This window comes from Solanum lycopersicum, chromosome 12 (genome assembly GCF_036512215.1).
Source record: "Solanum lycopersicum chromosome 12, SLM_r2.1".
Classification (NCBI taxonomy): Eukaryota; Viridiplantae; Streptophyta; class Magnoliopsida; order Solanales; family Solanaceae; genus Solanum; species Solanum lycopersicum.
The window spans coordinates 47,358,825-47,377,499 of NC_090811.1; the positions used below are offsets into that span (position 1 = coordinate 47,358,825).

General features: G+C 34.0%; 1 protein-coding gene and 1 pseudogene across 1 annotated transcript; both read right to left on the bottom strand.

Annotated features, from left to right (window-relative positions):
- Positions 1-8,819: 8,819 nt before the first annotated feature.
- On the bottom strand, positions 8,820-11,304 carry LOC101255566 (glycosyltransferase BC10-like). Its single transcript, XM_004252381.5, has 2 exons — positions 10,336-11,304; positions 8,820-9,784 (listed from the first exon to the last, which is right to left on the bottom strand). The coding sequence occupies exons 1-2, from the start codon at positions 10,933-10,935 to the stop codon at positions 9,146-9,148; spliced, it is 1,239 nt and encodes a 412-aa protein (XP_004252429.3). The 5' UTR covers positions 10,936-11,304; the 3' UTR covers positions 8,820-9,145.
- Positions 11,305-13,697: 2,393 nt separating this feature from the next.
- Positions 13,698-13,806, bottom strand: LOC112939953 (U6 spliceosomal RNA; annotated as a pseudogene).
- Positions 13,807-18,675: the final 4,869 nt, after the last annotated feature.

The window sequence follows — 18,675 nt, forward strand, 5'->3', positions numbered from 1 at the left end:
CTTCTAGATTTGTCATTATTTCTAAAAATGGTTATTTCGAGTTTTTAGCTTCTTCCTACTTTATTTTGAATTGCAAGATGTTACAGAGGTGTTAGCTAGTATTTAAGTTAATGCTACATTTATTGAGGAGATCAAAACCAAACAATTTGAGGATGAAAATTTAAATGAACTCAAGATGAGAATGGCAGATGGTAAGGCACAAGAAGCCACTCTTGATGGGGATGGTGTACTCAGTGTTAAGGGGAGAATTTTTGTTCCTCGAGTTGATGACTTGGTACCAAAAATTATTGGCAGAATTCATTCCCGATATTCTATTCATGCAGGTGTAACCAAGATGCATAGAGATGTGAAGAGTATTTATTGTTGGTCGGGTATGAAGAAAGACATCACAAAATTTGTGGTGAATTGTCAAAATTGCCAACAAGTAAAATGTGAGCATTAAAGGCTGGCAAGTTTAATTCAAGGAATGTCAATTCCAAAATGGAAGTAGAAAAGAATATCCATGGACTTTGTGGTTGGTCTTCCCAAGACTTAGGGGAAGCTCGATTGTATTTGAGTAATGGTCGATAGATTGAGTAAGTCAGCCTATTTTATTTTGCTGAGAATGGATTATAATGTCTACAACTGTCTAAGGTGTATGTTAAAGAGATCTTGAGGTTTCATGGAGTGCTCTTTTCTGTCATCTTATATCGTGGTGCCCAATTCACTTCCATGTTTTGGAGGAAATTGCGTGATGAATTTGGCACCCAACTCACTTTTAGTATAACTTTTCATCCACAGACGGACGAAAAATCAGAGAGGACTATTCTACTGTTGGAAGACATGTTGAGAGCGTGTGTGATTGATTTTGAAGGGCATTGGGATAATTTCTTACCCTAGTGCGAATTCTCCTATAATAATAGTTATCACTTCAATATTGGTATGACACCATTTAAGGCACTCTATGTGAGAGGATGTAGATCACCCATAGGTTGGTTTGAGGTTGGAGATGTAAAACCTTTGGGGGTTGATTTAGTGAATGATGCTCAAGATATGGTGAGGAGTATTCAAGCTAAACTTCTAGATGCCTAGAGTAGACAAAGAAGTATGCAAATCATAATATAAGAGATATGAAATTTCAAACAGGTGAGAAAGTTCTACTTAAGGTATCACCCATGAAAGAGAAAATGAGATTGGGTAAGAATGGTAAAATAAGTCTGCGACATATTTGTCCCTTTGAGGTCCTTGAATTGTAGGGCCAGTGGAGTATAAATTGGCTCTATCCCCTAATCTATACAATGTTAATCTGGTATTTTATTTGTCTATATTGAAGAGATATCGTGGTGACAGATATTATATCATAAAGTGAGACTTGATCGCGCTAGACAAAGACCTTTAATATGAGGAGGAACCGATTGTTATTCTTAGTTGTGATGTGCGCAAGTTGAGGACCAAGGAGATCAACTCCATTAAGGTTCAATGGAAGTATCATGTAGTTCATGAAGCTACTTGGGAAATAGAGAAGTACATGCGAGACAAGTATCCTCAATTGTTCATCGAATCAAGTACTACCTCTTTATTCCTTAGCCTATTTTTCTAATTTGGTCACTCCGGGATGAGTGATGGGTAAATTGGTATCTATTATAAAAAAATTATTTTAATATTTATAAAAATGCGAACAGGAAAAAATTGGGGTAGGAAAAACTTTTTAGTAGCAGTTGGATTTTTCCAAGCTTGTTTAGATTTGGAGGAAATTGGAGTCTTTGAGGTGTAGGAAAATATGATAGCAATTGGGTGAGTTAATTAAGAATTTGATTACATGAGGTGTTAGATAACTCGTTAATGAACCCGTACGAATTTACGGAATTGAATTTGAGTGAGTAGATCTTCGGGAATCAAACTTAGCGTAAATGGTATTTTCTGAGTGTCGTGGTTTAGAGGTGTATTGTGAAATGGGTTTTTGGAAATTATTGAGGGAGATGACTGATCTGAGAATCCCTCTCTGGCGGGGGATTTTGCCTCTCAGGCATCACCGTTGAGGCAGAATGGGTGCCGCTGTGATGGACAGGACGTGAGTTAAAGTCGTTTATAAACCCCAAAACGACCTCAATTATGCACTTTTTGACTTGTAGAGATAAGGAACGACCCCAGGATATCTCTACATGTTTTCACCATTCTTTAGGCTAAAAGTAAACTTTTAACTCTCCAAATCCATTTTTTGATTAGTAGAATGTAACAGAAGGGGTTATTAGTTCTTGGGAAGTGAATGGTTATGGACAATATGGTGGAAACAACCCTAATCGGTTAGTTGGGATCATGAGTTTGATCTAGGGTTCATAGAATTTTTATAGTTTTGGATAATTAGCGATTGTTTGTTGATTCTCATATTATTATGATTGCTCGTAGACCAAGAGCCAGTCAAACAAATTTGGAAAGGAAAAGACCAATTTTCTTAGTGTTTCAAGCTTGTTTCGAGGTACATGATGGTTGTGATTCTATATTTGTACGATGTATGAATGTTCTTACTTCATTTTGATACTTGTATATGTATGAATATTGCAATATTGATCACACTTGTTGTAATTTAGATAAATGAATGATGTTACCATTAAATCATGATGTAAATATATGATCTTGATGATATAATTGTGATTGTGATTTTGATGTGTGTTTGAGGATCAGTTTGCCAAGTACCAACAAGCTAATTTGGATTGGTTACCATGTTCTGGCATTAAAAAGGAATCGAATTTCCATATTTTGGCGAGCTAACTTGGATCAGTTGCCACGTCTGGCATTAAAATGGGATCGCATTGTCATATTCTGGCAAGATAACTGGGATAGGTTGCCACGTTCCGACATAATAATGAGATCGGATGTCACGTTCTGACAAGCTAATTGTTTGAGTTTGGGTTCCATGAGAGGACCAATGCTGTGATGATAAATGTGAATTGTATAGTTAATTTTTCATGTTGATAGTTTTGTATATGTTGATATATATGTATGTGATTATAATATTTCTTGACTTATCTATGTTACACTTATGGATAGCCGTGTGATCCTACCATACAGTGTGGTTGTGTACTGATTGTACACTTGCTCTTTTTTTTGTTGAGTACATTGCATCTTTAAAAGACTATTGACAGACCTTGGTTAGAGGATCATTGAGCGTTGCTCAAATTGAAGGGTGAACCAATTCTTCCGTGCTGCCGTGAGATTCTCTTTCATCTATGTCCACCATTTGCATACTTAGGCATTTGTTCTAGATACATGAGTAGCTAATTGAGGATGTATCTCTTATTGTTAGATTTATGGATCTTGTTAGATATTTTGGTACATTGACTTTCAGATTTTAAAAGACTATTGACAGACCTTGCTTAGAGGATCATTGAGCGTTGCTCAAATTCAAGGGTGAACCAATTCTTCCGCGCTGTCGTGAGATTCTCTTTCATCTATGTCCACCATTTGCATACTTAGGCATTTGTTTTAGATACATGAGTAGCTAATTGGGGATGTATCTCTTATTGTTAGATTTATGGATCTTGTTAGATATTTTGGTACATTGACTTTCAGATTTTAGGTATTTAAATTTCCATATTTGTAGTTAATTAACTTGTTTTCGTAACTTAATTGCCTTAGTTTTTTTTAGTTGCTTGTTTTGGGTTGCAGTAGTGGTTATCCCTCGGAGGGTCAGTGTGGGTGCCAATCACAACGGTCTGGCTCGAAATATTTACTACCCATGATGGCTACATGGGTTATGTAGATTTGAGTTAATATGAACTCGCATCCCCATATCAATGGTCAATACTAGTCCCAAAAAATACTTAACTCATAAGCTTTTAAAACAAACTTCTTTTTTTGATTTCAGATATTTAATTAAAACTTAGCTTAAAAGCTCTTTTGAAATCAATGTTCCCTTTCTTGCTCAAATGTGAATATATTTTTAAACTCTTTGGGAATATATAATCCTCATATACTTCTTTGAAGAAATAAACTTCAATCTTTACTTTTTACTCTTTACTCTTTACTCAACTTGAACTTTAAGTCTTAAAACAAAGTTGAAACGTTTGTAATACACTTGTTAAAATATAATTCATGCCGAATTATGGACGTGCACGACTCAATTCAAGGTTTTCAATAACCATAGATAGAACTTAATAGTTGAAACTCAAGAACTTCAATAATACTACTTATTTCAAGAATGCTCAACTCAGAGGGTTCATGTAGATTTATGAACATGAACTACTCAACTCAAGGACTCAAAGACACTTCTCATCTCAAGATTGTCCGACTTATAAGGTCCATGCAAAATTATGTGTACAAACTACTCAACTCTAAGACTTCATGGGTAACATGTAATAGTCCCATGACCGGGAAGATAAAGTCAAAGGGGATTAAGAACTCAATACTTATAACTTGAAGATACTACTCCTTTCATAGGTACTCAACTGATGGAGTTCATGCAGAAGTTATGAGCATGAACGACTCGACTTAAAGGTCAAAACATCAATAGGAAATCATGTAAATGACTCTTCTCATCCTCATTCTTACTTCCTTAAAACTTAGCTCAAATCGATATTTAATATCAAAGCATTCACAATTGAACTCAAAGACTTTCTTGAAATATACTCTTAACTCTCTCTTGAATGTGAATTATGAATTCAAGAGTTATGGTTCATGATATGAATGATATCGCAATAAACAATTAGACTCATGAATACATTGTCCTCACTCTCATAATCACTTGCTCGAGTCTTGAAACAAGTTACTAGAAGTTGTAGAAAACTCCACAAAAGGACTCAAAGGGACTTTCTTAGAATGTTCGAAAGAATCCTCAAAAATTAACTCCCAACTCTACCTTGAATTTGAATGAAATAAAGATTATGATCATGTTAGGAGTGATTTTAGGTACTTAGAATTAGCTTAGAGTAAATAGAATCGGAAAAGAGTGAAGCTACCCTTCGAAAGAACTCAAACGAAGCAACTGGTTGTAAACTAAATGGTACATGTGATCCCGGGGCTATGTGTGGCGCGGGGAACCAGACCCTAAAGTTCAGGGAATACTTTAGGGGCCTCCGACTTGTGCGACGCTCTAGACCCCAACCCAAAAGACTCGACGAAATTCTTTGCTCGTTTTTCACCCTAATTCGCCTAGAATCGAAAGGTTTTCTCAATCACTTGGATTTGAATACGTAACATAACTACATTCTAATATACTCAAAAAATAGTTAAGTCACTAAATTCATCTCAAGAAATCATCAAAATCCCAACACAACAAGATTTAGAATGAACTTCAATAACACCTATCAAGAACTCATCAAGAACTCTAATCTTTCAACTTCAAGAATGAAATTTCACTAATATAACAGGATTGGCGTGTGGGTGAACTAACCAAAACTGTGGAAGCTTAAATACTCTTAGGGATTAAACCCATGTCAAAAATCCGCATCAAGATGTAAGAATCTCGATGAATGCTTGATTCTCTCCTCTTTTCTCTTCTTGAACTCTCAACTAAAATCCTAGGCGTATATTAAGATTATAAAACTGAACCTAATAAGATTAGAGCCTTAAAATATTACTAATAACAAATTAAATCTAATTGGGTAAAGAAAAAATCAAAATGCTTCTTACCATTTTCGGCTAGCTTTCCTTAACTAGAAAACCTAACTTCAAAGGCTATATCTGACTCATCCAAACTCGAAACTTAGCAAACTTAGTGGTGTTGGAAATATAATTCAAAGATAATTCCTAATATATCTTGTAGCACACCTATATCATTCTGTGCTAGGAGTTATGGTCGTTTGAATTTGATCCAAAACTCATACTTAGCTTAAATCTCGAAATCTCAGATTTTTTTGATTCCCAATTTAGTTATTTTAGAACTCAAAGGTGATACATCTACTGACCTGACCTTAATATTAAGAAATTTTTAGTTTTCTTGGCAAAAATCTTACTCACTACAAAGAATGGTTCGAGTCTTAGTTAAAAAAATTTCTGGGGTATGACATGTATACATGCACCAACTATTACTTACAACGTGTCAATTATTTTATTTTGTATATTTTTATATTTATATATGTTATTCTTATTCTATTTATTTTTCTAAAAAAGCAAAATATCTATTCTTATTCTACTTCAATGTTCAACTGCATTGTTGACCTCTTTTTTGACGCCGCCAGCGATTCTCTACCATAGCCACCACCCACATACTTTAACACCATCTTAACTTTTTCTCTCTCTAGGAAATCAAAAATAAAATAGAAATAAGAAAAAATCTATCAATACTTCAACCATTTTTGTGTACGTCGCCTTTAAGTTTTGCTCAAAATCAACATTTGTTGTATCTATAAAAACTGAAATTCTCTCTCTAACTCTGGTCCTTTTCTATCCTACTCCTCAACCTCAATCCTCTTTCATCTCTTTATCTCACTAATTTAATCTCCCTCAGCTAAAAAGAGTCTAAGAACTCTTTTGGGTAAAAGTAGACGAAAGAAACCATGAAACAAATAAAATAAAAGAAAATAATATTTTAATTAAATGAATGTTAAAATAAATAAATAATATTTTTTTACTTGTGTCACTCGCTAGTGGCGAGTGAATTACACTCCTTGTGCCACATAGGATCATAAGGGAAAATAAATCCACTCCGAGCTAGAATAAGGGGGTATTAAGACCTTTTCAAAGTTTTAGTGGGTTTTCTTTTTTTATAAAAGTATAAGTTTGACAGGATAATTATGTATTTTTTCATAAATATTTAAGTTTTAATTATTGCGATTTACGATGAAATTTTTGAAATGATATATGTTACTCTCTTTCTCGTAATTTATGTGGCACGTGTAAAATTTTGAGAGTTAACCAAATTCTAATATTATTTTTTTAATTTTAAGTTGTTAATTATTTTGATGTATAGTACTCTTAATTTATTTTTCAAATAATATATGTTACTCCATTTATGTCAATTTATGTGGCACGAGTCAAATTTTTTTTTGGTTAATGACTTAAAAGTCTAGGCTAGGCTAGTCTTAGACAGAATTTGAGAAAGGTAAGGTCTAGGACGATTTGGGAATAGATTGTTTGGTATTTCTAAGCTTGACCTATGATTCCTAGTATCTAAGACATTAAAGAATTTATAGGGCCATTCCGAATCAAATTTGGGTGAGAAAAACTCTAGAATCGAACTTGACATGAAAGGATTAACATAGAACATTAAGTTTCAAAGTTGTGTTGCTAAATAGGGGCTTTGGAGAGGATTTACGAGTCTTTGTCTCCATACAAGACGCTATAGTGGGTTTCATGCTTCTATAGAGGGATGGATTAATTGTTGCTAAAGTAGGTGGGCTGCTATGGTGACAACGCTATAGCGTGTCGGGCCACTATTGAGGATTTAGTATGTTTTTTGTGAAGAAAAAGTCCCAAAACCTCTTATTTTCTATAACTTTTTTCTTGAATAAAGAAAGGACGATTTAGGGCAGCTTCCTTCCGTTTTCCAGCAAGTTCTTTGGTAAAAGTAAGTCAATAACATTCCTAACTTATATTCTGATTCTTAAGCCTTTGAAATCTGGTGTATTACTCTTGGTGAAGGGTTTGAACTATAATTAATGGTGGAATTCTTAATGAGGGGAAAACTCAAGTTCTTTAGAGTTTTCAGGCTTGATTCGAGTTAAGTGTTAATTGTGCATTTTCCATGTCGATACGCTAACATATGGAATAAGTACCAGCATGCGGATCCATGATTTTCATTAAGGGAGTTCGAAAAAAAAAGTAGTGCCTAAGATTTGATTTTGAAACCTTAAGGTGAGTTTTGAACCCTCAAGGACTAAGCAAACCAAACCTCTAATCTTACATTCAGAAGGTTCAAGATCAACATATAGAAATGAAAATTCTTAAAATACCTTAAAATTATACAATGTTATTTTTGGTGAACCCCCTAAGTAACCTCTAGGTCCTCCAATGGGTACCACACTAGTACAATGGGAACGAGTTCCACCCCAATAGCGTATACTAACTATGAAAATGGGTACCGCACCGGTACATGACAATTTGTAAGTATGAGTTGCATGAGAGAATCATACTAACTTATTGTGTTGTGATGATTCATGTTGGTTATGCATTTCAATTTAGGGTAAGAACTGGGAGTCTAGGCTATGTTGTTCTTATGTTTGTCATTGTATATTATCTGCTTATTAATTTATGGTTGCCTCTTCATATTGTATATTTTGGAACTAGCCGATAATCCTACCAGTTAGTTTGGTTGTGTATTAACACTACACTTTTTCTAAATTTATTGAGTAAAAGACATATTTAGGCGAATGATTTGAGACCTCAGTTGTGAGATACACAACATCTGAATTCAAGGGTGAATTACTTCTTTTGGGCTATCATGAATTTTTCCCTACCTTGTTGTCCATCTTTTATGTTTTCTGATTGGGTTGCATCCCCATATTTTACACTTGTTGGATCTTTTCTACTATGACTTAGAGATTCTAGAAAGTTCATTCCTTTACTATGACTTAGAGATTCTAGAAAGTTCATTCCCCACTTGTTTTGTTGACTAGTCAAGTTTATGAGAATTTGATCTGTAATTGTTTAAAATGATTTTCTAAGTATTTAATAACATGACTTTGCTTTTTATGGTTAAGCTTGGGTTGGTATTGATGCTCCCATCGTAGAGTTAGTGTGGATGATCGAAATAAAAAGAAGCAAAATATTTTCACTCGCCGTAATGTTAAAAAATATATTAATACACAATTCCAAGCAGAATTTAAATAATCTAAGAACTCTCGGTAAATAGTTTAATCTATCTCCACCCACAACAGACAAATCAATATACTAACAAAAAAAAATGAACATTAGTGACTTTTGTTCAATATTGTCCCATTGAAAATGAGGTAGGACCTATCCAACCAATTAAGGACCTACTAGGCTACAACTAAGAAATAATAATGAAGTAAAGAATTACATGACATATTGAATTTTTTTGGTTTATTTCTTTTTAATCCAAACTAGCTCCAACAACATTTTATAAAAACACTGCTTCGCCTAAATTACCTATCTAAGAAACAAAAATCAAACGAAAGGTCAATATTTCGGTTGCAATCACTTGACCCTTCGTTATAGGCACAAGTCCCTCCCTATGAAATGAAAGCAATACGATACAATAAAATATTGATCAGAACATCATGACCTTAGGAGCAAACTTTAAAAGCCTATCCAACGCACTAGGTAAGAACTTTCTTGCGAAAAGGTAACACATATTTGTAGGCTCTCCATTATACATACATTGAATTCCAGTTCTCATTTGGTGTAACAATTCCTTTGTTACCTCAGTTCTAGCAAATTTTGTAGGGTGGGGTCCACCTTTTGTCCAGTCAACCCAAGTCAACGTTCTATTACCATTTTTCCACCAATATCTCATGGTGACAAAAGTTGGTAAATAATGTTCATCAGAGTAACATGCTGGCCTACAAAAATCTTTGAATAAATTGAAGTATTTTTGATCGGTGATCATATCGAGCGCGATCTCTCTATCGAGCTCAAACCATTGAGACCCTTTTCTCCATTGTTCGATTGTCACCCATGGTGTCATTTGACTATTATAGCGGCCCCGTCCAACGGGGCCCCATTCATCATAGGATTCCACAAACGTTTTTGTGGAGTTCATGATGTAGGTGTAGATAGTTGTGAAATTATATAAGGGAATACAAGCCTCCGAAAGAAGCACAAAACGTTCATTTGACATGTCGAGTAAAGCGTTGGCTAATAACCTTCGTTCTGCGTCAACCATGCTGAATTCTCCCCAATCTACTCTCTACATATTTTTCAATAAAGAAGATATTATCAAATCAAATGTTTTCCATCCTTTGATCATTAATGTTACATATTTCAAATAAGAGTAGCATAATAAAAGTAAAAAATGTATAATAATTCATTTGGAAGGCCATTATGAACTAGCCTTCCAAGTGAGACTGGGCCAACTCAAGCCCAAAGACAAAGTATGTTGGTTCACTGAAAGACTAAAGTGAGATCAATGCTTATAGCTCAATAGTTTTTCACACATACTGTTATGATTGATTCACTTGTACTTGTTACATTGAATTTGATAAGCTCATTCAGTAAACAACAATTGATATGACTATATTACCATACTAATCCCTATTATTTGATGTTTAATATTATGACTTGAAAAATTACTATGAGAATAAGCAATTAATTCTAAGGGTAATTAAGTATGGAAAAAATAATAATTTATGAATCTTTTTAAAAGTGAAAATCTATTTTTGCAATAATGAACAAGTAAAAATGAATAGAGGCAGATCACACATAAAATATGAATAATTGCAATTAGTTCTAGTAACATACCTTACTTGGGACTCTTCGACCATGAAAAATTGGTCCCTCTTCAGGTGCATCCCCTTTGAAAGATGGTTGAGAATGAATATAAATGGAGTAATGACCTTCATGTCCTCTGAAGAATCGTTCCCAAAGTGGTGCTAATGGTAAACTACCTCTTGCTAGAAACATAAACGCGACCTTTGGGGTACGGTTAAATGGGAATATCTTAGCCTTAGGAATCATAGAAGCTCTCCATATCAACTCATCATCCATCATATCATGCATTGCTTCAGGAGGCTTAATATAATCGGTTAATCCTATTCTACCAACACCCGGGATTTTCCTCTTGATATTATTATTCATTGTCACGTCTTGTTCTTGATGGAATATTGGAAGAGATGGTGGAGGGCGCGATTTTGGTGGTACTATTAATGGAGGAGATGGTTGGATAGTAAATAATTTTTTCTTTAATGTGATTGGAACATCTTTTAGATAGAAGGTTAATGATATTCCTATAACCAAACCAGAACCAAAGAAAAGAAAATACACAATAAGGCTATGGATATACCTTTGAGAATTGAAAAGTTTTGCTGAGATAATCTGATTTTGATGTGTTTCATGCTTCATTTTCTGAGACTATACTTTAATTTCTATCTAGTACTATGATATAACAATTAATAATATAATCATAACAATGTGTGATTCCTAATCTTGTTCTTCTAATATCTTACACCATTATAAGATCACCAAAAACAACAAAGATCTATGTAAGATCTAAAAACAATCACCAATAAATGGGACTAGGATTGTTACATGAAAAATGTACAAGTATTTGGAGGAAATGTGACACTCTAATCATTTTATGAAATTGCTAAAGCAATTGAAATGTGAAATTTGTCTACAAATTTTCATTAGATTTAAGGAGAATTTAGTATGATTAAAACATAGAGATCAAATTAGATGGATGAAGAAAAGAGAATAGACAGAGTAAGAAAGAGAGGAGAAAGAAAAGGGGAAGATAGTTTGGGTAATGCCAAGTGGATTTCAATTTGTCCAACAAAATTATGACTCATAGCCCTTCTCTATAGGAAGGGAACAAAGGTAATGACCACTACTATCTACTTAGACTCCCAATACTCTCATGCTAACTAGATAAAAATGAACTCTATATATGTTAGTTTTCAGCCAATCAATATTGCTTAAAATTACAATATATTTTAAATAAATTATACCAACATGGATATTTGACAAAAAGGTTCAATTGTATGTATTCTAATCAATATAAATCAATATAATAGAACATCATGCACTTAGTGAGGCACAAGGAAAGTATAAAGAGGGATGATAATAGGGGTGACAAATAGACGAGTTGAAAATGAATTGAAGAAAAATTGATGTAGTTTATATCCAACCTACTCATATTTGATATGAATAAAAAATTGTTGTGCGGAATTTGAGATAATACGAGAAAATATAAACGCGAAAAACAAGACAACAGTTTACGTGGTTCACCAATAAATTGGCTACGTCCACGGGAAGAGAGGGAGCAGTTTTATTATGGAGAGGCAAAAACAGAATTACAGAATAGGGTTTCCCATAGCGTCTATATATAGTGCTAAGCTACGCCCTAACAGGCTTGGGCCCAACATACAGAATCAACAGAAAATTAAGGGCCCAATACAACAACATTGTATACCGTCCTTTCTGTTTGTAGCGGGTCCGATTCAAGGCATTCAACAAAAATGGTAACCCAAGAGATCATATTGATATTTATATTATATATTTTCTTATTATATAAAGGAATAAGTATTCTCAAATAACAAGTACTTTTTCTTTTTCTCCTTTTAGGATGCAATGTTGATTATGAAAGAAAATATTTTCATTTACAGAAAAAGCGGTCATGAGTCACACACTCGCACTAATAAAAATCTCCTTAAAATCAACCTCAAAAGAGATCAAGTTTGGGTTTTTAGCTCTAAAATTTGGGATTGCAAAATTGATCTCTCGAGGTTGATTTTTAACTATTTCTTTTGCAAAAATCGATCTTTAAACCTTAAGTTTTGCAAAAAGTTATCATTTTTATATAGGAAATGCATAAGCATCACTTTAACCTATATCTGAAATTCCAGAATCATGCTTGTGCTTTACTAAGGTCCTATTATCCTCTCAAACTTATTTTATAAATAATTATTTATCCCTTTTTGGCCTATGTGACACTATAATTGAAAAAATTGTCAACAAGGCCCACAAGATAGTACCACGTAAGCCGAAAAGGGTAAAAAATTATTTATAAAATAAGTTCAACGGATAATAAGACCTTATTTATAAAATAAGTTCAACGGATAATAAGACCTTAGTATAGTATAAGTGTATCTCTGAGATTTCGAGCATAGTTCAGGTACTTATGCATTTTCTTTTTTAATATATTTACTTCAGAAGGCCACATTTTAAAAGGAATTTAAAGAGTATATATATATTTTTTTTAAAAGGCTTTAACTAATACGCATCCCCAACCCCGAATAGTGCATTTTATTATTTTGTAATTTTAATAAAACAATTATATTAGCGTTTTGTCTCATCTCTTTCTGATTAAGTTTTCTCTTTTCCTTTTGCTTTTAATTTTATTTTTCTGTCTTTTGCTGGAAGACTTTAGTGATGAATAAAATAGTCATGGAAACACCCAATGACCTTGTTTTTTTTTAAACCAAAAAAAAAAAAAAACCAACTGACCTCACGAGGTCAGAAATTTCAAATAATTATTTTTAAAAAACTAACCTAATAGGCCAATTTGTTGGTGTCATGGGATGAAGAAAGATGTCTTTGCGTTTGTGACTTAGTGGAGGTGATTACTATGAACTTTTTTAGATTATTTCATAAAGGTTCGGGGATCGATGCACGTTTATCTCAATATAGATTTTCCTCCTGAGACATATCATCAGATTGAGTACACAACTCAAATGCTCAATAATAGTTATGAAATAGTCATTTGTGGAGGAACATGTACTATCTACAGTAAGACTACTGTTAATTTGCCATATTGTTGGTGAGCGTTTATGCATTCATTCATGTATATATACATCTAGAACTTGTCATATGTGTGAAATATTAAACGTGGTGTTGGAATTATTTTAGGTGATCAAGGCCTTCTTGTATACACCCACATTTATCATATTGTATACATGCCTTTACATTCTCCCTAGCTAATCCTTTTCAAGCCTATTTCTTTGACAACCATATATATAACCTAATTCTCTTTTCTTGATTAGCCTTCGATTTTGATTCAAAAGTCATTTATGCATTTTGACTTGAAAGACTTAGATATGAAAGTAATTGAACTAGGTTTTTCTATGATAGGGAACCATGTAAATCAAATGTTGATAATATAGCTAAAAAATTTTTTAGACCATTTCTTAATTTGTGCGTGTCATCTTTATGCAGGAGTCATGCTAATTTTCTATGTATAGTTTCAATTTTATCGGATGTTCTCAGAGGGAAAACTCTTGCTTCGCCATGGTTCTTATTTGCCGTAAACTTCTCACTGAACTCGATGTGGGAGAAACGTAAAAGAAGAGCATATGTCTTGGGTCCTTAAGTTTCGTAAATCAAATATTTAATCCAATTTAAACGTGTATTTCAACATCACTTATATTATCATTAATTCAGTTTCTATATAAGCAAAATATATACAATTTGTTAATTTTCGTTATTATGAAAAGCAAAAAAAGAAAATAGATCTAAGAGGATCACATAAGTAGGAAAATAAGTCACGTAAGTATTATTTTTGGGTTAACTACACTAAATGCACTTATGGACTACCTATACTAAAAAGATGGGTTCATTCTAACCTCGTCAGTGAAAAATGATACTATTCATACGTAGTTGAATTTGTTTTTCATGTATATGTTTTGATGTAGAACTTCCTTCATTTGTTTACTTCTTTAGATTTTAAACTATTTTAATGAAAATTAAAACTAAAAAAATTTATTTATATGAATCTCTATAAATAATTTTATTGAATATATTTATTCACGCATTTAATTAACATAGAAAATAATTAAAGTGTATCTTTACCACTTAAGAAGATCATGAGTTACATCATACAGTGTAAATCCTTCAACAATTTTTTTTTTTATGTAAAATAGGACTTGTAAATGAAAAAGAGGAAACTTTAGAGATAGGTCCTTTTCATTGTAAATTTTATAAGTAGCAAAAGTTCTACTTCTAATAAATTACTTACTCTTTAGTCATATTTGCCTAGACAATTTCCAATATAGTGCTCCAAATATGTCAAGTCCCAAGCATATGACATGTATTGTCCGCTTTGACCTAACGAATTTATCCCTTGAGCTTGATAACATCTGCCTCGACCCAAGCCTGTGGTTTGTATTTTTCATTTGACCACATAGAACTCATGAATTTGAGCTGAACACAAAGCATTCACACAAACTTTCATTGTCTATGTAATTGTTCATCTTTCTTTGCTTTCATAAAAAATTCATTGACGAAAATGGGTATCAAAATGATTCCATTTATTTAAGCTAATCGGTGGTCTTCAATCGGAGGTGTTACAAAAGGTCATTGTACAGTATATGTAGGAGAGAGCCAGCAGAAGAGATTTGTCGTGTCTTTATGTCAAGACTTGTTAGCTAAATCCGAAGAGGAGTTTGGCTATGATCACCCAATGGGTGGTCTTACAATACCTTGCAAAGAGGATGTATCCGTTGAACTTACTTCCAGATAAGAAGATCATCAGTCACATCATAGCGCAAATTTTGTAGAATAGTAGGCTTGTAAATAAGAAAGAGAAGATTCACTGTATAATTCAAACATACAAAAGTGCAGATTTCTGGACAGTCAACAGGAAATAAGCTAATTGACATATATTTTAAGAAATACAAGCATAAACTAAATGTAGATGATATGGTAATTTGTGGTCTCTTAACAATATTTAGGACAGAAAACAAATTATTCTTGTATTTATCAAAAATACATAGTGCATTACATCCATTACTTCAGAATAATTAATAGTCTTACTAAATTTAATACAACAAAATTTTATGCAACTAGGCAGAAATGGTAATAATGGTCGATGAAGTCCACAAGGTGAGCGAGGAGGTAATTAGCTAGGCCGTGGAGGTAGAGGAAATGGTAATGCAGGTAACGTGCAACCAGGCATGGAGGTGGTTCATCAAGATCATATGGCTCAGTGTTATACTTTTCCAGTCAAGAATGAGACAGAGGCGTCTGATGTAGTGATCACATGTACTATTTGTACTATTTTTTCTATAACCGGATGGCTAATGTGTTATTTTATCCGAAATCTATTTATTCCTATGTATTTGTGCAATTTACATCAGAGTTTGATATGATTTGTGGTGTTCTTGATGCCCCTATCCATGTTTCTACCCCAGTTGGAGAGTTAGTCATAGTCGCTCATGTCTATCGTACTTGTCCTATTTTGCGTATGAGTCTTCAAACTTAGGATGATTTGGTGATTGGATATGACTGACTTTGATATTATCTTAGGCATGACTTGGTTGTCCCTCTATTATGTTGTGTTAAATTTTAATACCAAGTTTGTAACTCTAGAAATTCAGGGAAGGGAAAAATTAGAGTAGAAAGGGGTGTACAAGCCTAAGCAAGCTAAGAGCATATCCTCCATTCGGGATAGCAAATTGGTAGTGTAGGGTTGTTTAGCTTATTTGGCTTATATTCAGGATGTTGAGGTTGAGATTTTATTTATTGGTTAGAGAAGTGTTTCCTACTAATTTGTCTGGCATGCCTCCGGATAGAGATATAAAATTTTAAATTGATTTGGAACCCGATACTCGTCCCATCTCCATCCCTTTATATCGCATGTCTCCAGCAGAATTAGAGAGCTTAAGGCTCATATCCAAGAGCTTCCTAATAAAGAATTTATTGGACCAAGTGCTTCCCCATGGGGGTGCCTCAGTTTTGTTTGTTGACAAAAAAGATGGTAGTTTGAGGATGTGTATAGCTTACCGGCAACTGAATAGGGTCACTATTCGAAACAAGTACCCTTTGCCTCGAATAGATTATTTTTTGACCAATTGCAAAGTGCATCAGTTTTCTCCAAGATTGATATGAGGTTTGATTACCATCAGTTAAACATTAGTCCTATAGATGTGTCCAAGAGGGCGTTTAGAACCCGCTATGGGCACTACGAGTTTCTAGTTATGTCCTTTGGCTTGACTAATACGCTTGCAACTTTTATGAATTTAATGAATGGGCTGCTCAAGCCATTTCTTGATTCTTTTGTCATAGTCCTTATTGATGATATTTTGGTCTATTCGAAAAGTGAGGAAGAGCATGCCGACCATTTTTGTATTGTTCTGGGTGTTCTAGGAACCAAAGGTTGTATGCTAAATTTTTGAAGTGCGAATTTTGATAGATTTCTGTTGCATTTTTTGGGACATGTAGTTTCAAAGGATGGGGTAATGGAAGATCCTCAAAAGATTGAGGCGGTTAAGAATTGAGTTTGGCCTAACTCTGTGATGGAGGTAAGGAGCGTTTGTGGGGTTTACTAGCTACTACCATTGATTTGTGAAGAACTTTACTTCTATTGCCACTAACTTGACTAATTTGATTAAAAAAAAAAGATATCGTTTGAATGGACTGAAAATGTGTGAGGAGAGCTTTCAAAAGCTCAAGAATCTCTTAACCACCACATCCTATTCTAGCATTATTGGTTGAAGGTAAAGATTTTATTATTTATTGTGATGCTTCACATTCTAGTTTGGGTGTTGTGTTGATGCAGGTTAAGAATGTTATAGCTTATGTCTCGCGTCAATTAAATGTGCATAAGAGAAATCATCCAACACATGATTTAGATTTGGCAGCGGCATTATCTCTATGGTGTTAAGTGTGAGGTATAACTGATCGCTGTAGTTTGCAACAGGTGTTCACTCAAAAAGATTTGAGTTTGATACAACTAAGGTGGATGGATTTACTCAAGGATTATGATGTGAACATTCAATACCATCTGGGTAAGGCTAACATTGTGGCAGATGCTCTAAGTCAAAAGGCGATAAATATGGGTTTGAGACAACTAAGGTGGATGGAGTTACTCAAGGAATATAATGTGACCATTCAATACCATCTGGGTAAGGCTAACATTGTGGCAAATGCTCTGAGTCAAAAGGCGGTAAATATGGGCTTGAGACAACTAAGGTGGATGGAGTTACTCAAGGATTATGATGTGACCATTCAATACCATCTGGGTAAGGCTAATATTGTGGCAGATGCTCTGAGTCAAAAGACGGTAAATATGGGTAATTTAGACTACTTGAGTGTATCCAAGTGATCTTTGGCTAAAGATATTCAGACCTTGGAGTATAAATCCATGCAATTGGGCATCTCAGAGAAAGGTGTGGTGTTAGCTAGCATTGAAATGAGGGACACATTCATTGAAGAGATCAAGGCCAAGCAAACTTAGTATGAGAATTTGAATGAAATTAGAAAAAGACTGTGATTGGTAAGGCACAAGAGACCACTCTTGATGCGGAAGGTATACTTAGTTACAAAGGAAGAAGTTTTGTTCCTCGAGTTGATGATTTGATTCAAAAGTTGTTGATAGAGTCTCATGGTTTGGATATTCTATTAAATCGAGTATTACGAAGATGTATCGAGACTTGAAGCGAATTTATTGTTGGTCGGGCTTCCCTCAAAGGAAGAACCAGTGCTTATTCCGGATTCGGGAGTGATCTAGTTCTTCTAGGTTGTCTTGGATTCTTTTTGAGTCTCTGTCCAAATTTTTTGGACTTATACTAGTTCTTAGATGCTTTTTATAATGGTTCGATTGTACCCATTTTCCTTTTAGACTTCGGTTCATTGTTTAGATTTTTTGGCACATTGACTTTCTAGGTCACTTCTTCCGTATTTGGTTTTAGTTGGATAGAGTTTTGTTAGAGTTTATGAGAAGTCTATTTATTTCCTTAGTATTTGACTTGCTTGCGTAACTCAAATATATTAGTTTTGGTTTAGTTGCTTGATATGAGTTGTAGTAATGGTTCTTCAACCAGAGGGTTAGTGTGAGTGTCAATCGCGATAGTCGGGGTTGTGACACAAAAACAGTAAGAAAATACCCTTATGATGGATTGAAACACAAAGCAAACGAATCTAGACTAAAACAATGCAAAATGGGCCATGTGTCGCAAGGTAGTATCCTTCATGATGCCCCTGACTCTTCGACCAAGATATATCATGACCTCAACATAATTTGTTGGTGTCATGGGATGAAAAAAGATGTCACTAAGTTTGTGACTTAGTGTTCCAACTGCCAATAGGTAAAGGTTGAGCATCGTGAGCCTAGGGGCTAGGCGAGGAAATAGTGATTTTCATGTGAAA